This window comes from Choloepus didactylus, chromosome 2, assembly GCF_015220235.1.
Source record: "Choloepus didactylus isolate mChoDid1 chromosome 2, mChoDid1.pri, whole genome shotgun sequence".
In the NCBI taxonomy this organism is placed as follows: Eukaryota; Metazoa; Chordata; class Mammalia; order Pilosa; family Megalonychidae; genus Choloepus; species Choloepus didactylus.
In genome coordinates, this window is record NC_051308.1 from 7,592,994 (window position 1) to 7,619,774 (window position 26,781).

General features: G+C 40.6%; 1 protein-coding gene across 8 annotated transcripts in view; it reads left to right on the forward strand.

The window, feature by feature from the left end:
* The window catches only part of TIAM2 (TIAM Rac1 associated GEF 2), a 337,029-nt gene that overhangs the window by 236,121 nt on the left and 74,127 nt on the right, over positions 1–26,781 (forward strand). For 6 of the 8 annotated variants that reach the window (XM_037820045.1, XM_037820027.1, XM_037820054.1 and 3 more), the window contains 6 exons: positions 736–807; positions 8,355–8,489; positions 12,598–12,702; positions 12,918–12,996; positions 14,568–14,660; positions 15,260–15,523. In XM_037820045.1, the coding sequence (XP_037675973.1) occupies positions 736–807; positions 8,355–8,489; positions 12,598–12,702; positions 12,918–12,996; positions 14,568–14,660; positions 15,260–15,523 (748 nt within the window). Of the gene's footprint in view, positions 1–735; positions 808–8,354; positions 8,490–12,597; positions 12,703–12,917; positions 12,997–14,567; positions 14,661–15,259; positions 15,524–26,781 lie in introns of those variants that run through there. The other 2 variants (XM_037820069.1, XM_037820095.1) reach the window with 2 other exon arrangements.

Genomic DNA, 26,781 nt, shown 5'->3' on the forward strand with positions numbered 1-26,781 from the left:
AAAACTTGATAAGTAACTTGATAATTTGCTTTTTTTCTTCTTTATAGACATTTAGCTAATTTTATGTGAGCCTAATATGTTTTTTTTCCAGCATTTGTGGTAAATGTTCTCAAAATAATATTTCTTGATAAAATAATTTTGTAGAAACAATGTTTTAAGAAGATAAGAAGACTAATTACAGTGCCAATATTTATATAACCAAGTGGAGTTGATTTAGCAGGTATCCTTAAAGTTTGTGACCTTTTTTTTTTTTTAACTTCTATTATTCTGTTACAAAATCTAGATGATGAATGTGGGAAAAGGTAAAGGAAATTATTCCTAATTCCTCTACCTAAACACAACTGTTTTTAATATTTAGCTATATTTCTTTTCAATCTTTGGTCTATGCATATTAAAAAATAGTCCTAAGTGATTTTGGTGGCTCTGCAAACTCAACTATGAGTTCCTTTCCACATCTTCACAAATGGGTGCTTCTTGGTTACAAGCAACATCAAAGAGGACTTGAATAAGATATGATGTAGAAAAGTAAAATATATAAATATTTGGGAAGGAAAAAAAACAACTGTTTCTTTAGAGTTCAAAGTTTAAATGTATTAGAATAGTGAATAGGACACACTGTGATACGAAGGTCCAATGAGTATTGTAGAACTTCATGTTTTAAAAACTGAGGAAGGTTAGCTGTCAAATGAATGTTGCAGAACCATTTCATTAGTCTGTTTTTCCCCTGCCTATCAGATACTTGATTCAAGTGGCAGCCATGGATTTTCTGGAACTCAGCTACCTCAAAACTCCAATAATTCCAATGAGGTAAGTTTGACTGCAGATGGCAGCCATCTTGTTTTACATTAATGACGCAAATGCTAGGTTGAGTGAGGAATGCTACATCAGAATCTTTACATGAATCCGTTGAAAATAAATTTAGAACTAAAATGGATCCTACTTGGTAAACAAGAGATAGTCTTAGAATGCCAATTATTTTGGGTGGTTTCTAAACTCAGGATAACTCCATCTTAAAATTAGGGACATGGCCAACCTAAAGTCATAATAGCATCTTCCATTGATATTGGTCATCAGCAACACTTACCCTCCTTTGAGAATTTAGACTCCAAAATTGCATTTCCTTTCACAGATGTCAGGGATGTTCACAAAGATAGTACATTCCATGCTGTGTGTCGGCAAACTTGGTATCTCCAAGTGCCCTCCATGGAGCAGACTACAGATTGTTCCTTTTCCATCACCAGATTTACCCAAGGCCAAACAGACTCCAGAACTATTTGTAAAAGAAATTCTGGAGTAGGTGAAGACTGTTCGGATGTGCTCTTGCCTCTTCTTTTTGTGTTTTTCTTAAACCCACACCCTTCCCCCTAAGCTGTATTTCTGGCTGTTGATCTGAGCTCTCTTCAGCCAAATCATTTATCTTGTGTTTTATTTCCAACAAACCTTGCTGTAAGCTACTTGTGGAGGTTAAGACCTGATTTTATTAGTCTTGGACAAATTGCGTGTGTGTTTGGAGAATCAGGCAGTGTTGTTTCATAAATTAATTAGGATAGTTCAGTGAATTGGGAATTTAGTTTGAAAAACCTGAGGAATGGTGGAAGGTTAGACACTGTGAGAGGTCCCAGGGATGTGAATGAGGAACTTTCCAGTGACCCTAAAATGCACAACCCAGAAAGCCACTGCTATTTCCCCTTGTGATATCTGCCCAGAGCACCTCCCCAGGGCTGCTTGGTCTGCTATGATTATTGTTGAGCCTGCTCCCAGCTGGCCACTCTTCCTGAGATGTCCTGCTTCCTAAAGGATGAGCTTGGAATGGGTTGGGGAAACCCTCTGCTCAAAACCCTGATCCCATCGCCTCTCATCCTCAAGGAATCAAGAAGCTGGAGAAACGACAGTTGTGTGATGGCTTATCAGGTGCCAGAAGACCCTGTTTCTGGAGCTGCCTGTTACCAGGGCTCTCCTTTTGCTACATTTGACTCATTATGGAGCCCAACCTTCTGTTTAAAAAATTCCACCATCAAAATGGCAGACTTTCCATAATAAATAATTTCCATTCCCTGCCCTTTAATTCTATACATGTTCAAAGCCTGTTTCAAAATCCGTATCAAATCCTATGTTCCTCCAGTGATTTTAATTGATTTTTTTTTATTGGATCCCCATTATTTACTCGGTTTTTGGTGTATACTGCCTCATACTGTTGGTCATATTTTCAGGTATATAGGTTATGTTCCTAGGCTACTTTGTGATTAAGAACTTTGCTCTTTATAGTTTATGCGTATCTTATGTTATGTAAGCACTCCCAATCCATAGCATATTGCCAAGTACATAGTATTTGCTGAATAAATTTGCCTGCTACTTATTTGTCTATCATAGATGTAGTTCTTTAATGCTCAGGAAGAAATCTGCAATAAAAGCCCATAATTTTGAGGTCATATCTTTTCCAGCACCAAATAACAATACTTACTTTGAAAGTTAAGGCATTATATCATGAAAACACTTTCTATAACAGAACTTAAGTTGGACTTTGAAAATAAATTTGCTGAAATAGCCATTCATGGTGAAAGTTAAGCTAGTGCTTTTTAAATCAGGCTCAAATTACCAAATGATTTTCTCGAGATTTAATAGACAAGTTCCATGAGCACTATAAGGGGTGAGAATTATTGCATCTTTTTTTAAAGCATATGCGTCTAAACATTTATCCCTGTTTATTTGAACTAAGCATTACTCCTGGTGTAGGGATACTGGAAAAATTTCTTTGATTTATAGGACTACTTTAATGGTATAGCTATCATTTCTCTACTTCAGTACTCAAATAAGTTAAAATCAAATTGCCGATAGAACTAAGGGTATAATTTGGTTTTTCATATCTTTGGGACTTACAATTCCGCCTATAGCTGGTTGAGTAATTATTATTGTATTTTACCAATGTTCCTTTGCTAATCATTTTTGGAGAATATTTATAACTTACACAAACCGTCTGTTTTTATACAGCAAGTCTATTATGTCCATTTGGGTAGCATAGAGAAGCAGTTATTCCTGACAGGAAGGAGGGAGGGGTCCTGTGCATTTTTAAATATTCCACTCTAATTGGCACATCATGTTAACAGTCCAGCCGTGAGTCACCCCAGTTCTGAAATCTGTGAAGGTTGGAATGAAGCCAGTCTTATTTGAGCATTTTTTAAGGACACTTTGGCTAGCCAAAAATGAAAGCTTTTCATAACGTACTCCTTGATGAGTAGTAATGAGTCTGTATAGCATTTGAAGGGAGGTGTTTCTTATGGAGATTGGACAACAAATCCCCCACTGAGGCCCAGGACAGCAGTTACTCCAGAAGTTTCATTGCAAAGATTGTGGCAGCTCCTGGGCCTTGGCCTCTGTCCTGGAAAACCAGCTTGGGACGTCCCAACTTTCTGTGGCAGACAGTGAATGAAGCATTGTTGCATTAGTCATTAGCTCCAAACTGTGTGTGTGCGTGTGTTTGGGGCGGGGGAAGTGGGGTGGGGAGTGGGAATACCCTAATGTTGGTTTCTTAAGTGGAAAATATGAATGAAACAACTTACTCTTGACCATAGACAGTAGCCCATTTAAATAGATCATTTGTATGGAAAGCTGCATAACCATACATGCATATACGTATGTACACACACACACACACACACACACACACACACACACACACACACACAGGCAGATAGGACTTTGTTTTCCTCTCATGTCAACTGATGCTTGGGCATCTGCCCAAGATGGAAATAAACACCTTCTCCTCTATGACATTTTTCTGTTGTTAAGAAAATCAAGAGCCATGTAAGTCCTTTATGCCTTCTCCTCATCTCCCTTGCTAATAGACTTTCTTTTTGTAAGCAACGGTGGTGGTGTGGGGCGGATTGTGACAGCTAGATTGTGGTGTTGCTGCTCTACTTGCCTACAGTGATCCAAGTAGTAATTACAAGCCATTTGATCCAGAAGCATCTGCTGTGAGAACACACGTAGTTTCAATTTTCTCTCCTTGTGGCACACTGAGCATGAGTAATTTGACATGTGGTTTCAGGACCATTAATGTAATAATGATAATGAGGGCTTCTGTAGACGTTGCCCACGAGGAGAGCTAAAGTGATTTGCAAATGTCACTAGTTCATTGTTGTGGTATTAGCTATCACTGCAATTCAGAGATGATGTCCCCATTTTGTGGCTGGCAAGTCGGAGCTGGCTGCAAGGTGATCTGAATCTCTACAGCCCCCACATCTCCCCAGGGTTTTCTAAGATGCCGAAAGCGATGACTGCCATGCAGCAATTTATAGTGGCTGTCCATTGTTGATTTCGATGGTTTGTGCTTAGTACAACACAACGCTGCAATGCAGACTGGACTCCAAAAAAGTTCTTTTGCATTACTACCGCCCTTTACAGTTTATGGACTTCAGATGTCTTCCTCATTTCAGCCTCCTAACCACCTGGTGATGCTGGTGTATGTAATACCTTATAAAGGTAAAAAAACCTGAAGTTCAGAGACATCAGACAACCAGCCCAATAGGACTAGGATTTGACCCAAACTCTTTTACTGTTATATTATGTATAATATATATAATATACACAAAATTCCTATTATATATTGTTATATGATTACTGCCTCAGATTGTATTCTCCAGGAAGTTAAAACCTTGAAACAGGCCAGTTGAAAACTTTTTTTTTTTTTTTTAGGAGGAAGTGCAGTAGGAGTAGGGTGCCATCTTGGTAGAATAACTAATCATGGAATTCCAGGTGAATGTATCAAAGGTTCAAAGATTAATTTAATCTAGCACCCTTAAAAGGATAAGCTGGGAAAAAGAATTTCCAGATGGAGTAATCTTTTGTGCTGATTTTCAGGATTCTCCATTACTTTTATGAAAAAGGATGCTTTAAAAAGAGACTATTTTGTCTGACTTGTTGAAAGTAAATTTTCAACTTGGGTAGACTTGACCCTTCTTGAGTGATAACATCAATGGAATCAATCCAATTTTCTCTCCATATGGGTGAAGTTTTCAACCACCCAGGAGCTGTTTTCTTTTTCTAGTTTTAATTAATTAAGGAATTCTACATTCTTGGTGATTCATTTGAATAAACAAATATTGCCTTTCTTTTATTGCACACATTTGTGGTGTGTGTGTGTGTGTGCCTTAGCCACAGAAAAAAATTGCATGGTACTTTTCATTGATGGCTCTCTTGAGAGGGACTGTGAATCTTTCATGGCCTGGGTTGTGATAGGCACCTTCTCTTCTCTTCTATCATTCTCTCATTCACTACATCTTAGGTTAACTGAGTCCAGACTCAGCAAATGATTCCTGACAGTGGTGTTGACACGAAGGCTTGTTTCTTTGAATACAATGTGAATATTTCTTTTGTCCTTCCTTCCATCACTCAGTTCACCTACACACTTTTTCTCTTGTCCAGGACCTGTTCCCCTTCAATAATCTTCTACCTGTTTCACTTCTTGACGCTTGCAACTTTTAGGGAGTGTTAAGAACGTGAAACTGTATAAACTGATTTGAAGTAGATACTGAAAATGGACAGCTTCTACCTTTCAAGCCTATTTGTGACTGTGAGTTTCTAGTTACATTCAATTCAGTACCCATGTGTTGGGTATCTTGAGAATGCTGGGTGCCCCATGTTAAGGGCTGAAGAGGATTGAAACAGAGGAAGAGCGGGTTTCTGCTTTCACTCACTTTATCACCTAGCAGGAGGTCAGGGGAAACAAGCCTCAAAATGACTGTCAGGTGAGATGAGGTTTGCTAAGTGCAATAAGAAGAAACCATAAAAGACAAAATGGTGTAGCATTTTAAATGACATTGGAGGGTGTAGATGGTTTCTGCACTGGAGCTTGGGAAGGGTAAACCAAGCAGAGGCCGTTGAAATGAGCAAAGGTCTGGAGGCAGGAGAGGGTTATTCCTTTTGGGAGGGGGGGTGTATTAGGGTTTTCCAGGAAATCAGAACTGACAAGCTAGATATATATAAATATTATGAGTTTTTTAGGAGGAATTGGTTCACACGACCATGGGGATGGGCAAGTCCAAATTCTGTAGGAAGGGCTTCCAGTTGGGAATTCTGATGAAGGTTTTGATGAACTCCCCAGGGGAAGCTGGCTGGCTGAAATAGAGATATAAATTCTTCTTTCTTTATGATTGCTGAAACCATCAGTTCTTCCTTGAAGGCCTTCAACGGATTGGATGAGACTTCTTTATATTGCTGAAGGCATTCTCCTTTGTTGACTGTGGATGTGATCAGCCATAGATGCAATCAACGGACAATGATTTAAATCCATGAATACCTTCACAGTAACAATCAGGCCAGGGCTTGCTTGACCAAACAACTGGACACTATCACCTGGCCAAGTTGACACATGAACTTAACCTTCACAAGGGTGTCAGGTGAACCACTCTGTTAAACTGGTGTATGTAGCAGAATGGTGGAGAAAATTCAGGGAAACTGGGGCAGGTCCATGTTGCTGGGGAGGTAACTGCCAGGATGATATTTCTACGTGGTATGATGGTTGTGCACAAGCCTGATTTTAGGCTTCGGATTCCTGCAGTAGTGCCACGGTTATTGGTTGTGTGACCTGTGGCAAGTTTCTAAAATTTCCTGAGCTTCGTTTTTCACCCCCGATGGCACTTAACTCTGAGGGTAGTTCTAAGTAGTGAGAGAGCTGAAAGCAAGTCAAGACTTTCATTTGCCCTAATACTATCTGTTCGGAGAGTGTGAGATGGGAGCGAGAGAGCAGCTAAGACATGGTTGTGATTTTTGTGTTTCTCGTGTCCCACCCCACCTGCCCACCCTCAGTCACATTTTTTCCTGCTCTGCCTTAGAAGTGCAGAAGGAAATAGTTTCCATCAGACATTGGCTTCCTCTTGGCCTTGCTCTTGCTGTGGTTTCCTGCTCCACAGCGCCCTCTGCTGGAGCTCTAGCTCCATTCTGAATGAGCGCGATCTGCCTCTGACCTGGCACACAAGGTTGAAATAACTGCAGAGATGAGCAGAATCACCTGGGATGGGAGGTGGAACCCAGGATGAAAACGTGGTCCGTGTAGGGTAGGACCCTGCAGGAGAGGGCAGCCCGTGCTGGCTCCCCTGACTCCCCGGCCCCGGGCTCCTTCTGTATCCGCCTTTCTTTCGCCTTTACTTGTGAGGGGATGTTTGTTCTGGGAAAATGTGTTAAAAGTGACAGATCCGTGAGAGATCCAGAAATGTCATTCCAGAGTTGAGCCCCACATTTTGAACATGATGATGCAGAAAGATTGATTCTTCCCTTACTCTGCCTAAATGTGCTCTTTTGAGTTTTTTTAATGTATTGATTCTAGTTTTTAAACCCCATCTAGGAAGATGCATGAAATTTAAAGAAAAATCATTCATACATGATCATTTGAATGTATCATGAGTGGACTATAATAATGTAAAAGTATTGAGTTTGTAACATTTTCTGGTTTGTAAGGGGTTTCTCATATCTCTTCTTTGCTCACAACGACTTGTATTGCTAATTAATAAACTTAAGGAATTACATCAATAATGTCCCCCTTTTACAGATCAGGAGCAAGTTAAGTGGTAGGGTTTGTGACTTGAACATCCGGTCTTGTGAATTCAAATCCCAAAATCTTTTCTTTACCAGCAGGCTAATGCTAGAGTCTGTTAGGGGAAAACATTTTGGAGTTGCTTAAAAAATAATAAATATTTTTGTCATGAATTATAGAAGTATATATTAGCATGAAATCATAGAATTCCTGTGATGGTGAAAATTTAGAGTAGTTCTTTGAGAAAGGATGATTTTTAAAGAGTGTACGTGAAATAGTTGAAGGATAGAGCAAAGGTCTCCCCAGGTTTAGGGTTAGTTTTGAAAACAAGTATGGGTTACAGGGAGGAGAATCCTGCTTGGGTTAAATGAAGTGCAGTTTAGGTGAGGATGTGGTTGCTTGTTGGTGGCTGTGGACCATGGACAAGTGTTTGTTTGAGATTCCCTGGGAAATTGGGAAGGGACTGTGGCTTAGGTGTGGCTTGCACAGTGTCCCTTCTCAACCTAAAATTCTAGAGCAGTAAATAGGCCCTTCATCGATGAGAGTGTTCGAACATGATCTAAGAGCAAACTGACATAATGAGTACAACCCAGAAGAGGATTCAGCAGACTTCCACCCAGCCTCCCTGGGCCTCAGTTACATTTTCATCAAACGAGTACAGAAACACTGGGCATGTCTGCCCAGGGGGTTGTGAGAAGCCAGACACATTCGGGGTGAGAACAGGATTGCTATATAATATGACATAATTTAAAGGAACGTTGTTTCAGCAGTTTCCTTTATTTGTTTATCAAATGCATCAGAGTTTTCTTTTGGTATCTAAAAACAGGTTGATGATCTTCTGCATCTCTGTGGCTCAACAGCGGAAATCCAGATTTATATTCATTTTCAGGATAATCAAGGAGTTACTGTTACGGTCAAGCCAGAACACAGGGTAGAAGATATTTTGTCGTTGGCATGCAAGGTAACGGATTTTGCTGCAGAAAGCTACTTCTGAATAGAAATAATCATTGATGTTGCACTCCTATGGCATCTGCATTTTCTACACTAGGAAAAATATTAACCTATTTGATAATTAACATGTTTATTTATTAGCCTTCTGCTTTGCAGTCTCTTAGGAAGAGTGAGTTTTTAGGTCATGACCCCTTGCCTTCATGAAGAACCTGAGCCAACAGAGCTCCTGAATTTCTATATGTATCTAGAATAATGTATCTAGAATATTTGTGAAGTCTGTTGCTATTCAGGTAATTCAGAGGTGGTACTCTGAAAGAAGGTGGCATAAACTTTGAAGTAGTTTGATTCAATACTAAAAGTTTTACCAAGTTTCTCTAGAGTAAACAAGGAGTAATAACTGGATACCAGTCACAGTTGCTTTGTGTAGATTGATATGTGGGGATGTTTTATTCATTATTCATACTGGCTTTTATTTTGAACGTGAAGGGGAAGAATCTGATATGTCTTAAAGAGAGCCTGCTGAGATGGATGAAATATATTCAGCAATAGCAGAGCAGAAGGTTTTAGGACCACCAGGTGGCATAGTAGAGCTTAAATATTAAGTTTTCAGAGAAAATGCCATCAAGGATGAACTGATGAAAAAGGCGTGTAGAGTTTGACAACTCTTTACCATGTACATTTTTTTAAAAAACTGGATTTAAATCTTTTTCTTTTAAATGCAATTTTATTGATATATATTCACACACCATATAATCTGTTTAAAATATACAGTCAGTGGCTCACAGTATCATTGTATAGTTGTACGTTCATTGCCACAATCAATTTCCAAACATTTTCATTTCTCCAAAATAAAGGAAAAAAAAAAAGAAAAAAGAAATGAAAAGAACATCCAAACCATCCCATACTGTCCGGCGCTCTCTCCGCCCCGCCTCGAGTCCCCGGTCGGCCGGCGATGGGGACCAGAGAAATAAGGGGAGAGAGGGTGCGGACAACGTCTTACCCGGAGCACTTGTGATCACTCAGGACTCGCGGTGGTAAAGCAGATAAACTTTTAATGGGACTAGGCAATCATCATCTTTACAGGTTCCACCCGGGGCGAGACACCTCGGGGGAGAACAACCTCGATGCGGCCGTCAGGTACGGCTCCTTGTGGGCTGTCTCCCCGAGCTTTGCCCGGGAACTTTCTTATAAACCTTGCGTGTATCCAATGGGCTAACGCCACGCACACAAGCATGATTGGTGAATACAGCGGGTGGTTACATACATCAGAAGCCGGAAGCAGGATGTGGGCGCCATCTTGGCACCACTCGATGGGCGGGGGGACTTTGGAGCAGGTTTACAGCGCATGCGCTATGCCCGTCCCGGGAGACGGCTCTCCACATCTCCCCCTTTATTATTTATATCGACCCAGTGTCCCCAGTGATGAGTGTGCTCCCGTGAACCCAGATGGCTCACAATTTGTTCCGGTGCTTTGGGGAGTCTGGACTAGGTCTCAGCCATTTAGCGGCGGAGCCTCTAGCACCGACCAGAATGCTCACCTCATATGGAGACAGGAGAGTCCGTGAGCTGGAAACAACATGACTCTCCCTGCAGTGCTTTGCCTTGCAACTGGGGGACAAAGGCGGGGGCAGGGATAGCATTAACCAGAGTCGGAGGTGTCACTAGGCGTCCCTATGCATTGGCTAGAGTCAAGTCTGGCCACAACTATGACTCTGCCTTAGGGACCTACCTGAGACAAAAATTATGACTGCTGGCGTCGCCCGTTATACCCGGGACATAGCTGCGCGCTTAGCTACAAACCTCGCTCCCGAGTGCCCCGCCCGAGGCGGCCAGGATGGGGTATGGCCATCAGAATGGTCGCTGTTGGGGGTATCAAAGGTGGAGGACATAGCCATCATAGTGGTAACACGGTACTGCCGCGCTTGAAACAGGCGTTCTAGCAAAGATTTAACAATGACTAATCCCACCAATAGTCCCACCATCAAGAGAATCCAATTAGTCAAATTGGGCCAAGAGAACCAAGAGGTGACTTGGTCCCACAGATTTTTTACAGTCTCGCCCAGTGTGGAAAGGTCGAAATTAACAGGCTTCAATTCCCTAATGTTCTCAAGTCCCTGAAGGCCGGAGGCTTGGTCCAATGGCCCAGGCCGTATATTCGTTGGCGTTTCTGACAGCTGCTCCCCGGCCTCCCCAGGTGATGCCACGGTTCCCACCAGTCTTTCCGGAACCCACACTGGTTGACGTCCTGGTTCCTGGGGAAAAACACAAACAGAGCCTCCGGCCCAGCCGAGCACCGGGTCAGGGCCTTTCCACTGTGACGTGGAGGGAGCGATATGGCCCTTAACAGTCTCCCATATAAGGACTAGAATCGGGTCCAAACAGACACCCGTTTGGCGCGCTCGGTCTATATCACGACCAAGTTTCATCCAAGAGGGCAGATTAAGGCTGCCAGAACAAGGAAACCAGGGGGCAAAAGTGGCCACATCATCAAGAAATCGCTGGAGAGAACTTTTCTTAACTGAGATACCCCGCTGTTTCAAAAGGGTCTTTAAGGGGGTTAATAGGGGTGAACTTTCAGACTGCCCCATGCTTGCAGTCGGCACTATCTCTTAATCACTCGGAGAGCTCTTCCGAGTCCCCGGGGCTACCTGAACGCCCACGGGCCCTAGTCCTCGTATGGAAAGGGGGTGCTTACCTTCTCGCGGTGATCAGTCGCGGAGGTCAAACCACGGATCCCGGGAGCACGTCTCCGTCGGGTCGAGGGGAACGCGAATGAGTTCCCCGTACGGGCCACCACTTGTCTGGCGCTTTCTCCGCCCCGCCTCGAGTCCTCGGTCGGCCGGCGATGGGGACCAGAGAGATAAGGGGAGAGAGGGTGCGGACAACGTCTTACCCGGAGCACTTGTGATCACTCAGGACTCGCGGTGGTAAAGCAGATAAACTTTTAATGGGACTAGGCAATCATCATCTTTACAGGTTCCACCCGGGGCGAGACACCTCGGGGGAGAACAACCTCGATGCGGCCGTCAGGTACGGCTCCTTGTGGGCTGTCTCCCCGAGCTTTGCCCGGGAACTTTCTTATAAACCTTGCGTGTATCCAATGGGCTAACGCCACGCACACAAGCATGATTGGTGAATACAGCGGGTGGTTACATACATCAGAAGCCGGAAGCAGGATGTGGGCGCCATCTTGGCACCACTCGATGGGCGGGGGGACTTTGGAGCAGGTTTACAGCGCATGCGCTATGCCCGTCCCGGGAGACGGCTCTCCACACCATACCCCTTTTCCTCCCCTATTATTTATGTGTTTTTTTGTCAGTTATACCATGTACATGTAATAGATGTGGAAAATGTTTAATTTTAGTCTTTTTTTTTTTTTTGTCACTTTGACTTGAAGCCTTGGGATACTATAGATTTATATATATAGCTTAGAGTCTTACAATCTTAATTTCCTTTTACTCCATGATAATGAGGCTTTTATTCAGACAACCACAGCGTTGTTCTATCAGTGGTAAAAGGTATTAAAACGATAAATTTTCTAAGTGGTAGAGCTGTTGGAAGTGGTGGGTCAATTAAACTCAGAGCATAAGCCTGAGTAATTTCTCACTGTTGAAAATGTAAATGGAGAAAGAGATAGAGAGAATACGACTGTTGGTGTTTATGTATGTATGTGTTCGTGTGTGTACATGTTTTCCTCTTGCAAGCTTTTTGGAGTAGGAAATTCTTAATTCTGAAGTCTGTAGCAGAGGAAATTTTTCAGATTTCACAAATTTCTCTAGTAATGGGAAACAACTTGAAGTCAATATATATAAAGAGACACCACTTGCTGAGATCGTAGGAAAATACTCAGCTATCAGATATATTGTACCATAATCCCTTAAAAAATGCATCTCTTGCCTTTAGTGAGAAGCAGTATCATTTAGAGAAAGCCTTCTTAAAAATAAGTATTTGTCCTTACTTTTCTCTTTTGCACATTTGAGCTCTTACCTAGGTTTTAACTCGGCAAACTAGATACAGTATTTCGGTTTAGAAATTTCTACTTCTATTTTTAATAAGCCTGCTGCACACTGGTGAACTTAGAACATTTAAAAGCTGAATAACTTTCTTTATCTTTACAGATGAGACAGTTGGAACCCAGCCACTATGGCCTGCAGCTTCGAAAGTTTGTGGATGAAAATGTCGAGTACTGTATTCCTGCCCCCTATGAATATATGCAAGAACAGGTAAGTGGGCTTTGTCTTTAGAAGGGAAATAAAAAAAGAAGTGCCGTTTGGGGGGAGATTCTGTTTAAATTTGGCATCCAGTTTAGAAACAGCCCCTGTAAAGGGTAGCTTATTAACAGATTCCCTGTTTTATTATGAGGAAAGTGTTAACATAATTTTCGGAGGTACCGTAATATCAAATCCTGTGATTTTTGTGTTGTTTTCACCTGTTTTAGGTGTATGATGAAATAGAAGTCTTCCCGCTAAACGTTTACGATGTTCAGCTTACTAAGACTGGAAGTGTGTCTGACTTTGGTAAGCAGACAGACACCCCTTATCAGAGGGTTATCTTGTTCAGCTCTTCCTGTTTGCTCCCAGTATCTTTGGACATGACATTTTTTTTTCTTTACGCTCACATTTTCAAAAAATACAACACTAACTCTGAACTTCTTTTCTCTTTATTTCTATTTATTTTTATTAGTAGGCTAAAAAGATATGTGTTATTCTTTGGGGATTTGCCAAGTAATTAAAAGGAATGAATAAAAAAATTGATGAGAAATTTGAGATAATGTGTTAGTAACACCTACAGTGAATTTACTGTGCCAGGTGCTGTTCTGATAACTCATGATTTGTATGTCGGTTCCTTTCATCTCTCTTGTCCTTGCTCATAGTTTACTTTTGCCCACCTGGATTTCTGTTCTTCACCACCCACTCCCCCAAGCCCTCCTCTCTGCTTATATCATCAGTCCCACTGATCTTTTAAGAAGTAACTAAAAGTCTGACTTTCTTGAGGAAGCCTTATCTGAATGCTTCAGGTTCACTTATCTCTTCCTTCCTTGAGTTTAACAGTTACGGGTCAGCATTACCCAAAATCACTTCACAGTTTTTAATTCTTGCATTTCTGTTCGTCTGTATTTAAACTTGGCTCAAAGCTGTTTATGGAGTCTGCTCCATGAAAAATTTTTAAACTTCACAATCTATCTTTCATTCTATCTTTTACCACATGAATTCAATTAGATAAGGATTGATAAATGCCTCCGGAAGGAATATTTGTGTTCAAGTGTACTGATACAACATAATTATTTTCCTTAAAATGATTCAGGTTGATCAAAGGCTAGTCATTATTTATAATATGTTAGTTTCCTTTTTATATTTGATCTTTGTTTTTTAATAAATGTAATGTTCTGAACCAAATGATTTGCTAGTTTTTCCTTTGAAACCTGCTTAGCATTTTGTCTGCACTTTTATTGACCTTTACTCTACTTTGCATGGTCTTTGTTTGTATGTGGACTTCTTTGAGTGAATGGATGACTGCATGAGGGTCTGCCAAGCTCTGTGTGAGGCTCAGAGGCAACATCTGGGAACGTGACGCTGTTGCTGCGCTCCAAAACTCCCATTGTTAGGGACCAACGTGTGGAAACGTGAGCTCCCAAATGCTGAAAGGAAAAGGAAGGCTCTCTTGAAGCCTTGGACATACATTTGGAGAAGATGGCATCTCACTGGGATTTGTGTTGAGTTACACTTGGGGCAAACACTGTTTCCTCCCATTTTCCCACCTTCTTAGAGTACCTAACCCCATACATGGTTCTTGCTCAACAAATATTTATTGAGCTGAATTTAATTTGTTTCAACAAAATTAGTTATCAGCCTCAAATGGTGAATAAGGTTGTGCACACCTATTTCTTAAACCTTCAGAGCTGACATGTTCCTCTTCTACTGCTCCTGCTATACATGTGTGCTTTCAAAATTGTTGCAATTTATACTTTCTCAACATACCGTACTCATGAGAATAGATGTTCCGGGAAATATAGCTGATGGGGGTGGAGAAATTAATGACAGTGGTGAATTTACTTGCTCACTCTCTCCCCTTTTGTTTTCTTTCCTAGGATTTGCAGTTACAGCCCAAGTGGACGACCATCAGCATCTTAGCCGAATATTTATAAGTGACGTTCTCCTTGACGGCTTGGCATATGGAGAAGGTCTGTGTTGCCTCTGTAGTCAGAGAGGGCCACTGTCCTTTCCTCATTGGAAACTTTGGAATGTAGGCTTGCTAGTGAAGTTTTCTTCTTACGGTTTTGCCAGAAAACTGTTTCTCCTAGACGTTTAAAGAAACAAAACGTCATCGTTTGAGAATGCATAATTATACATACACATAGAGAAAGAGAATGAAGTGTGTATACCAGTGTGTGTTGAGAGAGAGCGTAAGTACATAGAGAGTTGATATGTATATGTAAAGACGGGGAGGGAGAAAGAGCATGTGAGAAGTGGACAGACACAGATAAAACAAATGTTATTTCCCAGGGTATTTAACATCAGATAAATAGAAGAAGGATTAATTTGTGTGGCTCCCAATTGTTTCCCTTTCAAAGGAGTCCCCATAACACTAGCCTTGAGAGAGCTGAAATTCCTTTTGTTATCAGTGGCAGCTAAATATTAGACATTTTGTTGCTTTCTTTGAAGAAAGCTGCAAACAAAGCAGTCCCTGAAAGTAGACAGTTGGATTTTTACACCTTTCTTAAAATACTATTCTCAAAAATCCTCCCCCCCCCCCCCATGATTTCCCCTTCCTTGTTCTCAGGGCTGAGAAAGGGCAGTGAAATCGTGACCTTAAACGGGGAAGCCGTGTCTGATCTGAACCTGAAGCAGATGGAGGCCCTGTTTTCCGAGAAGAGCGTGGGGCTCACTCTGCTGGCCCGTCCCCCAGACTCAAAAGGAACCCTGTACACTTCCTGGTCAGACAGTGACCTCTTCTCCACAGACCAGAAGGGCCTGCTGCCCCCTCCTAACCAGTCCCAGCTTCTGGAAGAATTCTTGGATAACTTTAAGAAGAATACGGCGCATGGTAAGGCTTTGTCCTTTCTCCTTTCTTCATTGCTGCTATCAATAGCTAATATTATCAGGCTGTAATTTTGCTTGCAAACATAGATTATTTAATCTGTTCAAAGAATGTTTTCTCATTTATTCGGAGATGAACACAGATGCCAACTGAGTAGATTTCGCCAGAATTCCATGCATTTTAGTAATTACAGTAATTTCATGAAAATAGAAAATAATGATTTTTTCTCCAAATAACATTCTTTAAAATCGCAGAATGTTGGAAAACCACATGCAACGTTTACTATCGCAATTGCTCTGTGATTGAAGGTAGATGAAAACTAGCATAAATGCCAAAGTTGAAAGATTTAATTCCAGCTGAATCTAAGGCAAAAAACATTTTGGAATAATCTATCAGGCTCTTAAAATAGCTGATGCAGTTCGGTTCTTTACATCTCTCATTCAGTACTACCTCCTCAGTGAAGTGTAAACTTTTAATATAGGTCCTGAATTTTAAAATTTTCTAAAAGCCTACAAGTGGAAAACTGTATGTCAGTGTATTTTTACCAAGGTAAAATTTCCGTATGAGGAAATCGTTGGTTTGAATTTCTGAGCTTATCACTCATGCGTATTTCAGGTATTGCAGCCCAGTAAATTAGAGGGTCTGGCTAATACTGAAAACTGTGTAGCTTCTCCTCTGGAGTCTCAATGTTGGTCAAGTCCCATAGGGCATTGAGCATGGGGTCTTTACCCTGGAAGCCCACAAAGTAATTTTTACATTTAATTACAAGGATAAGGGCTTTCCATTTGAAATCTCAGCATGATTTCCAAAAATGAATGGAAAACACTGAAGAGAAGTTGTCAGGATGGATTTAATTGTAAAGCAAGTTTATTGGGTCATTTTTGGAGTTAAAAAATCAGATTGAAAGATTTGTAATTCAATAAGAAGAATAGTGCTTTCCCTTCCTCTCTTGGGGCTTTACTCCAATTTAAAATACCATTAAATGGACTATTGGCATGTTAAAGTGAGAGTCATAAAACAAAAATTATGATGGAGCTAATTAATTTCCTGGTCCAATATTAGGGCCATCATTTAGCCACCCTGGGCTGCTAGTAGCAGCCTGAGTGTTTCACATAATACACGTATGTGTGTCCATCCCTTGGATTCATTATTCTTGAGGGATCCATTCCCCACTTGTATTATATCTCCATGCATTTTATCATCATAATAAAATCACTGCAGAATCTATAATACTTTTGATACTTGGGGCAATGAATTTCTATGGAAAGCAGCAAAAGGGGCAAATTTACCTTTTTTCTTTAATCCCAAGGATCAAGCATGTCAGTTAAGCTTGCTGAACACTTCTTTGCAAGGGCACAGAATAAAGAGGAGGTCCTGGTTATGTTAGAGATCTGTGATGTTACTCGTTCAAGAGAGCCATTCCGAAGGCCTCAGCCAGTGTAACTGACTTGAGAAATACTGGTCTGTGTGTACAGATGGTTTAGCTGTTCAGATGGTGACAGAACTTTCTCACAACTGGTCTTCCGAGCTGCCGAGGGGCTGCTTCACTTCCTTTCCCCAGACAAGCCCGGAGGGGCCGACTGACCGCTTCCTGGTTTGCTGGCCTGCTTGTGTGTTCTCTGGGAGTGAATCGCTTTCCACAGCGATTTGTTTGTCCCCTTTGCTCAGCTCCAGGCTGCTGTTCCATTGTAATGTGCTTGTGTGGGAAACAAAACAGCCACCATGAGCTGCTTCCTCAAACCCTTTGCAAATGTGGTGTGTGTGTGTGTGTGTGTGTGTGTGTGTGTGTGTGTGTGTGTGTGTGTGTGTGTGTGTGTGTGTGTGTGTGTGTTGCAGGTAGTTGGGTGGCCTGGGAAAGCAGTTAAATGCCTGGGGGTGAATATCTCAGAAGAAAAACTGCTAGTTTTTAAGATTGGGGGACAATAGAATAAAAGATGGGTAGGTGGGAAATTGAAAGTAGAAAGTGTGATTTTTTCATTTGTCCGTCATGATCACACTAGGAGCCTCCACTTAATGGAAACACTAAGGGGCAGCATGGCGTGGGGAAAAGCACAAAGGCTTTGTCTGGGTTCAAGTCCTCAGCTGCCATTTAAAGTCGTGTGACCTTAAGGGGGTGCCCTCGGCCGGGGAGGTGTCCTTCCCTTCTGTCCCTGGGAAGGACAATTCTAAGGCCCCTGTGGAGTTGAGCCCTGGTTGCCCATAGTACCTCATTTTCACCCCTTTTTTGGGCTTGCCTTCCATTCTTGTCTCACTTCCCCTACTCTCTCACTTGTGCCTCCTGGGGTTACCTCCCAGATAAACTATGGTACCCAAGCCCTTGGCTATGAGTCTACTTTGGGGGGAATCCAAACGAAGACATGGAGCCTTGATTTCTCCATCTGGAATATGAGGTCTGGGACCTCTGCCTCAGTGGGTCACTGTGGGGTTGGGCAAGTTTAACATCTGTGACATGTCCAGCCTAACTCCTGTCATAGCAGGAACCCTGAAAACATGGTTTTCCTTCTCTCCCCTGTCATTTGCAACTTCATGGTTTATTGAAAATTACTTTGATTTGCTTTTGCAATACATTAGAAAACAGTAATCTTGTTTTCTTACTAAAAAAAAAATGAAGTTACACAAATAAAATAATTTAAATGACTTTGGAAAACAATTTTTACTGTAACTTTGAATTACGCTTAGTAGTCGTTACTTCTCAGCCTGCCCTTCCCTCAGTAGTTCCAGAACCTGGTACTAGAAATGAAGAAAGGTCTTGTTTGTTTTTCATGAAACCAATCTTCTGCCTGTTAAGAAAAACCAAACAGCCGGCTCTCTGGAAGGGAAGCCCTGTTGTTTCTGTAGGAACTTCAAGAAGATCAAATGGTGGCGAAAGAAGGCGGCCTTCATCAATTGTTTTGGTCGTATCTTGAATGTCCAGGGTGAACATTTATCAGTTCCCCTGCTGGGCCCCAGGAGCAAGCTACGTTAGCTCAGGGCTTCCCGTCTATGTTTGCTTTTGGCCAGGTGTCCAAATATATATTTGTGACCTTCAGTCTCCTGAGCCAGTTTGAGCGCCCCAGGGTAGGGAGGGCTGGCTCACACAGCCCTTCCGTAAAGGTGGTGGCTTGAACTTGAGCAGCAGAACTTAACCTTTTCTGAACATTTCCAGGCCAAGGTTTTGAGGATTCGGTGAGATAGTGTGTGTAAGGCTTTCAGCCAAGGATAGCTTTTGTGATTGTCTGCTGTTATCCACTCAGTCAGCTCTTAGCCTCGAGTGGTCAGTTACTTGCTAGATCACCTCATTTATTCCTCACCCACCCTCAGGAGACACAGTCTCACATTCCACAGATGGGGTAGACTAAGAAACAAGGGGCTTGCAGGAGTCACCAGGGTCGCTACAGTGTCCCTGCGACATTCCGTGAAGCGCTGTAGACAGATACACACAGAGCATTGATAAATATTAAGTTCCTTCGTTTCCTGAGAAGTAAGTGGCCATTTGAGTGTTGCTTTTAAGGTTTTGAATTTCTTTTCTAGTTATCCACAGTAGAAAGACAGAAGTGTCTATGGGCTGAATTGGACTGGAGAGAAAGCATCATCTGTAAGGACTTTTTACAGAGAGAATTAATTTTACCGCTGGAATTACCCCAAAGAGGCCAGTGTTATTTTTGAGCAAACAAGGCCACCATTGAAGGGTTTGGACATGCCAGACCTGTCTACACTGAGTTTCTGTTAATGCTGTATTGGTAATTTATGTATGAGAATCCCTTTTCTAGTGTATGTCATATTTTGAAAAATTCCAACAGCTCTTGGAGAGTCTCAAGAGTTCTAGAATAGACTCTTCATGTAAACAGTGAACTTGTTATAGCCTTAATGTATCCTCTATCTATAAAGAGCGATTAATACTGCATTGTTAGACTTGGGGGTATATGTAACAGGAGGCAAAATAGAAATGGCCACTTAGACAATATAAACCCGGCAAATGCTTACCAGACTAGGGAGGTAATTGTGGCCTGAGGTTCTTTTTTTATTCCCCCCACCCTCCCTGTTTTGAATTGCTCTCTTTTTAAATTGATGTTTGAGTAGTATAGAGTCTCAAGCTACCAGTAGCCACTTAGATGCAAATTTGCTCTTTGGAAAGAATTGCCCTTGGGAATGTATGTGTCCATTATACAGCTTTTCACCAAGGGAAAGAATTATAGGGCCAGCTCTGATGTGGCATACCCACTTATTTCCTGTTTATGAGAGTAAGGGAATTTTGGCATCCATGGCCTGGTTTAGGATGACTAACAGCATTTAGCTAGGAGAATGTTCCGTTTGTGTGTAAAAGTGGTATTACTGGGTCTGTCTGTCTGACACCCCAGATTCCCTTCCCAGATGTAGAAACATATGAGTGTTCCTAAAGATGGTTAGTACCTTTTTTTTTTTTTAAAAAAAAAAAAAAAACCTGATTGGGAAATACCAGTTTCCAAAACACAGTACTTTGGTCTCAGAAATACTAGTTCCTTATAACTGTGCTGAAGGTAGTTTTTAATGGCATCAGTGAGAGTTAGCGGATGGCCTTCTGTTAGCAGCGGAGGGAATTAAGGTCCTTGGCTACTTATTTCCTTAGTAATCAAGTTTTATTCAGGAACTTGATTCCCTTTACTCACCCTGTCATTCATTTATTTATTTGTTTATTTAACAGATATTATTAGAATATCTACTTTTTTGTTGAGCATTACAAGTACATAAAGATGAATTAGACATTGCTTTTTAATCTCAAAACACTCGTAAATAATAATTCATGGTTTAAAAAAAAAAAACCAGAAAAATGACAAATACAGTACATGATCCTGAATGGGATATAATAATGGAGAAGAAAAGACTCAAAAGGATATAATTGGGACATATGAAAAAAATGGAGTATAAACTGTAAGCTTGGTAACAGTGCGTTTCTTGAACTTGACAACTGTGTGATGGTAGTTACATAAGTGAATATCTTTATTCTTAGGAAATGTATATGGAAATATTATGTGTTGAAGGAGCAAGATGTATATAACCTGGTAAATATTCAGAAGTAAGATAGATAAACACAAAGAAACAAACAGATGGACAGAATGATATGGCAAATGTGGTAAAATGTTAAGATTGGTGGATCTGTGTATCTAAGGGGTGGTGTTTTGGAGTTCTCTGTATTGGTTTTATATTATTTTTGCAACTGTCCTGTAAGTTTGAAATTATTTCAAAATACAAATTTAAAAAAATGCAGACTTTATGATAAAAAGAATTATAGGTCCCCCTCGGACGTGGAATTCTCTGGTTTCTCAGTTCGTTAGAGCAAGGGGGTCGGAGAGGCAGGAAGCTCCCAGCATGACAATCAGAAGAAATAGCGTTTTATCTGAGCACCACAGATGGACAGTAAGGACCTGCTGGGGTGTTTGGGGGAGAGGGTTCGCTGAAGGGGAAGGCAAGGAGCCTGGGATCCAGAGGCAGAAGCTAGCGGTCTCCTGGCTCTGGTGGGTGAGGAGGTAAAACCAAAAGGAAGGTCAGAAACTAGGCGGGTCCGAATTATAGAAAACCCTGAATTCCAGGAATTTATAACATGATGTGTATATCAGAAAAAAAAAAAAAAAGCGAACTACTAAGTATTGCATTATTTATTTTCTCCGCCTTGTATAACATGAAGAATGTGTCTGGTCATTTCATGACCACTGTAGTGTAGCTTGAAAAACTTCTTGGTAGATATCTGCCCCTAAATATCAACTCTATTCCATTATTCCACCATTATAGCTTCATTCCTTTGGCCCTTAAACTCTTTATTTTTAATGGCCAGACGTCTCCTATAATATAAAGACTCAAAAAACTATTTTGTAGAAAGAACAAATGAATGAATTACTGTAGATCCCTTATAAAATGTGCATGCTCCTCAGCATTGTAAAGTCATATGCCATATGTCACAGGTCCTTTTTTAGGGGCTTAGATGGCTGTGGCAGGGATGGCTGATGGTGGGTGAGGAAAAATCCCACAACAAAGAGGACAAAGCAATGTTAAGGTGTAGGGAGAAGTAGAAATAAAGTTTGCCAGCATTTTGAGCCAAACCAACCCTATATTGTCTCCCTAACATTAAAGACAGGTGTCTCTTTCAGGTGAGAATCTACAGAATTTCTCTTACGTGCACTGCATGAAGTTTCTGTTGGATGTGTCATTTTTAATAGCTACTTGAGAGTTTGGGATGATTGGATGCAAATATTGTCTTCAAATGCAGAGTGAGTCAGATCTCTATGAAGGAACAGTTTAGTGAAACTGTGTTAGCTGTTGGAAAAAGAAAACTTTATGGCCTGTTACATAAAGAAAAAAAAAATAGATCTAACTGTTCTTATGATGTTATGAGTACTGGTTGCCAAATGATGCTTGTCCACATTTCCATTTTTGTTCTCCTTCTGTAATGGGCTTAAAAATGAATAATGTTCCTGACTTTATTCCTCCACGTGAAGGAACTGGGACATCTCCTTTTCAGCTCTCCTTTTGGAATTGGGACCTCAGGAAGGACCAAGTATGATGTCTTCTTTTTGGCTTTCATTTCTGGAGACGACTACATTTTGACAGAGTCTCTAATTTTTCAGATGAGTAATACATGTGCATTGTGCAGCATTCCAGAAGTATAAAAGGTGAAACAGTGATAAATAAGTCCCCCTAAGCTATATAGTAAAGCAGTTAAGAACGTGGACACTGAGCCTGAAAACTTGGGTTTAAGTCCTGGTTCTACCCATCTCCCTCCACCCCTGAAATTACCAGTTGTGTGACCTTGGGCACGTCACGTAACCTCTCCATGCCTAGTGTCTGCAACTGCAGAATGGTCTAGGATTGTTATGAGATTGATGAGCTAATATTTGGAAAGCACGAAATAGTACCTGGCACATAGTTAAGGACACATAATGTTTGTTAATAAATAGAATAGATAAACTCCTCCCACTTCTGTCTGAGGCCACCCAGTTGCCCTCCCAGAGGTAATCATTTCTCTGTTTCTTCCTGATCTGAAGGATCATAAAAGCTGGGGGAAACGGTAGGGTATTTTCTCTCTGTTTTGATGGCATTATCTTAGTGCATGACTGTGTGGGCATAATAACGATCCTGCACAATGTCTACGTCTGAATCCCTGGAACGTGTGACTGTGTTATGTCACATGGCAGAAGGGGCTTTGCAGATGTGATTAAGTTACAGACCTTGAGATGGGGGGAGTCTCTGGATGATACAGGTGGGTCTAAAGTAATCAACAGGGTCTTTATAAGAGGGAGACAAGATGGTCAGAGTCAGAGGAGATGTGATGATGGAAGCAGACGTTGGAATGTGGAGCCACGGGCCACAGAACGTGAGCAGTCTCTAGGAGCTGCTGAAGGCAAGGACACAGATTCTCCCTTAGAGGCGCTGGACAGGACACAGCCCTTCCCACCCGTTTTAGAACTTCTGACCTTCAGCTCTGTAAGATAATAAAGTTGTATTTATGCATCAAGCAGTATGTTTGGTAGTAGAGATACAAAGATGGAAAAGCACACTCCGTGTCTTCAGGGTGCTGCCTCGGGTAGACATGTGAACAGATGTCAACCCACCGTCATAACTGTTCAGTGGTTCTCAAACTTGTTGGTTTCTGGATCCTTTTACTGTTAAAAATTATTGAGGACCCCAATGAGCTTTAGGTATGTGGGTTACATCTGTCGATGTTTATTACATTAGAAATTTAAACTGAGAAATGTTAAAATATTTATTTGGTAATTTATTTTAAAACAGCAGTAATGAATCCACTTCATGTTAACACAATAAACATATTCTTTATGAAGTATTTCCCCAAACCAAACAGAAAATTTAGTGAGAAGAGTAGCATTGTTTTATATTTTTGCAAATAATGTTTAATGTCTTTATACAAGTCAGCTGGATTCTCATATCTCCTTCTGCATTTGATCTGTTGCACTGTATTGTTTTATTGGAAGTATCTGAAGAAAATCCAGCTGCACTGATAAGTATTTTTAATAGCCCTTTCTGATAATTATGAATGTTCTTCTTTAATATTAACAAAAATTTAACAAGTGGTAGTTTCTTTTTTTCACTTAAAAAAGTTTATTTTTATTTGAGAAGTTGTAGATTTACAGAAAAATCATGCAGAAAATACGGAGTTCCCATAAACCCTTCCATACACACAGTTTTTCCTATTATTGACAATTTGCATTAGTATGGTACCTTGGTTACAATTAATGAAATAATATTATTATAAATATACTATTATAGTCCACAGTTTACATTAGGGTTCACTATTTGGGTTGTATAGTGTGCCAGTTTGAATATATTGTGTCCCCCAAATGCCATTATCTTTGATATAGTCTTGTTTGGGCAAACGTTATCAGTGTTGATTAGACTGTAATTCTTTGAGTGTTTCTGTGGAGATGCGCCTCACCCAACTGTGGGTGATGACTCTGATTGGATAATTTCCATGGAGTGTTGGCCCGCCCATTGGGAGGGCCTTGATCAGTGGAGCCATATAAATGAGCTGACGGGCAGAGGGAACTCAGTGGGAATGACATTTTGAAGAGGAGCTATAGCCAAGAGGGACGCTTTGAAGAAAGCACAGGAGCTGCAGATGAGAGACAGTTTGAAGATGGCTGTTGAAAGCAGACTCTTGCTCTGGAGAAGCTAAGAGGGGACAAATACCCTAAGTGCAACTAAGAGTGACAGTTTTGAGGAACTGCAGCCTAGAGACGAACATCCTGGAAGAAAGCCATTTTGAAACCAGAATTTTGGAGCAGACACCAGCCACTTGCCTTCCCAGCTAACAGAGGTTTTCCGGACGCCATTGGCCATCCTCCAGTGAAGGTACCTGATTGCTGATGTGTTACCTTGGACACTGTGTCCTTGAGACTGTAACTGTGTAACCAGATAACCCCCCTTTCATAAAAGCCAATCCATTTCTGGTGTTTTGCATTCTAGCAGCATTAGCAAACTAGAACATATAGTCTTGTGGCTTTTAAAATTTTTTATTCTAGTAAAATATATACAACCTGAAAATTCCCCTTTTAACCACATTCAAATATATAATTCAGAGGTGTTACTTACATTCACAGTCTTCTGCTACCTTCACCACCATTCTTTGTACAAACTTTTTCATCACCCTAAATAGAAACTCTGTACCAGTTAAACATCAACTTCCTATTCCCGACTGCCACCTTAGCCCTGGTAACGTGTATCGGAGTTTCTGACTCTATGAATTTGTTTATTCTAATTATTTCATATCAGTGAGATCACACAATATTTGTCCTTTTGTGACTGGCTTATTTCACCCAACGTGTTGTCATCAACGTTCATCCATGTTATTTCGTGAATTGGAACTTCATTCCTTTTTATAGCTGAGTAATATTCCATTGTATGGTTATACCACATTTTATTTATCCACTCATCTGTTAATGGATTCTTGGGTTCCTACTATCTTTTGGCAACTATGAATAATGCTGCTCTGAACATCAGTGTGCAAATATCTCTTCAAGTCCCTGCTCTCAATTTTTTTGAGTATATACCTAGAAGTGGGTTTGCTGGGTCATATGGTAATTCTATACTTAACTTTCTGCGAGTCCTTTAAGTTTGTTCTTTTTCAAGATAGTTTTGGCTGTTTGGGTCCCCTTACCTGTCCCTATAAATTTGATGACTGGCTTTTCCATTTCTGCCAAGAAGGCTATTGGAATTTTGATTGGGATTGTGTTGAATCTGTAAGTATAATTCTATACTTAATTTTCAACAGCAGGTGAACCATTTTATGTTCCCTCCAGCTATGAATGAGTGTTCTTATTTTTCCACAGTCTCTCCAACACTTGCTATTTTTCCATTTTTTAAATAATAGCCATTCTAGTGGGTGTGAAATATCTCATTTTTGTTTTGATTGTCCATTTCCCTGGTGGCTAATGATGTTGAGCATCTTTTCTTGTGCTTACTGGCTATTAAAATATCTTCTTTGGATAAATGTCTTGTCTATTCAAGTCTTTTGCCCATTGTAAAATTTGGTTGGTTGTGGTTTTGTTGTTGAAGTGCAGGATTTCTTTATATATTCTGGATATTAAATTCTTCTTGGATAGATCATGGTTTCAAAATATTTTCTCCCATTCTGTAGGTTATCTTTTTAAAATTTTCATGATAAAGTCCTTTGATGCAAAACTTTTCAATTTTGATGAAGTTCCATATATTCTATGGATAAACATTTATTTTTTCTTTTTTTGCTCCTGCTTTTGGAGTCAAGTCTAAGAACCCAATTTGGTGCTTTTTGTGTAAAGTCTAAAAAACCATTGCCTAACACAAGGTCCAGAAGATGCTTCCTATGTTTTCTTCTAGGAGCTTTATAGTTTTCTTTCTTACATTAGGTCCTTGATCCATTTTGAGTTGATTTTTGTATATGGTGTGTGGTAGGAGTCAACCTCCATTCTTTTGCATAGGCGTGCAAGTTCTCCCAGCACCATTTGTAGAAGAGACTATTCTTTCCCCATCGAATGGATCTGGCACCCTTGTGAAAATCAATTGGCCATACATGTGAAGGTTTATTTCTGAACTCTCAATTCTATCAGTCTGTATGTTTGTCCTTGTGCCAGTACCATACTGATTTGATGACTGTAGTTTTAAGTGCGAGTCCTTTAAGTTTGTTCTTTTTCAAGATAGTTTTGGCTGTTTGGTTCCCCTTACCTTTCCCTATAAATCTGATGACTGGCTTTTCCATTTCTGCCAAGAAGGCTATTGGAATTTTGATTGGGATTGCGTTGAATCTGTAAATTGCTTTGGGTAAAATTGACGTCTTAACAACATTTCATGTTCCAGTCAATGAACACAGAATGTCCTTCCATTTATTTAGGTCTTTAATTTCCTCTAGCAATGTTTTATAGTTTTCTATGTATAAGTCTGTTACATCTTTGGTTATATTTACTCCTAGGTATTTGATTCTAGTTTTCTAATTGCCGTTACCATGAAGCAGTGCTAGATTTTGTCAAGTGTTTTTTCTGTGTCAATTGAGATGATCGCATATTTTTTTCTTCGTTCTATTAATGTGGTATATTACATTAATTGACTTTCTTATGTTGAGCCTCCCTTGCATGCCTGGAATAAATCCCACTTGATCATGGTGTATAATCCTTTTAATGTGCTGTTGGATTTGGTTTGCTAGTATTTTACAGAGGATTTTTGCGTCTATATTCATAAGGGATATTGGTCTATAATTTTCTTTTCTTATGGTTTCTTTATAAGATTTTAGCTTCACAGAATGAGTTAGGAAGTGTTCCCTTCTCTTC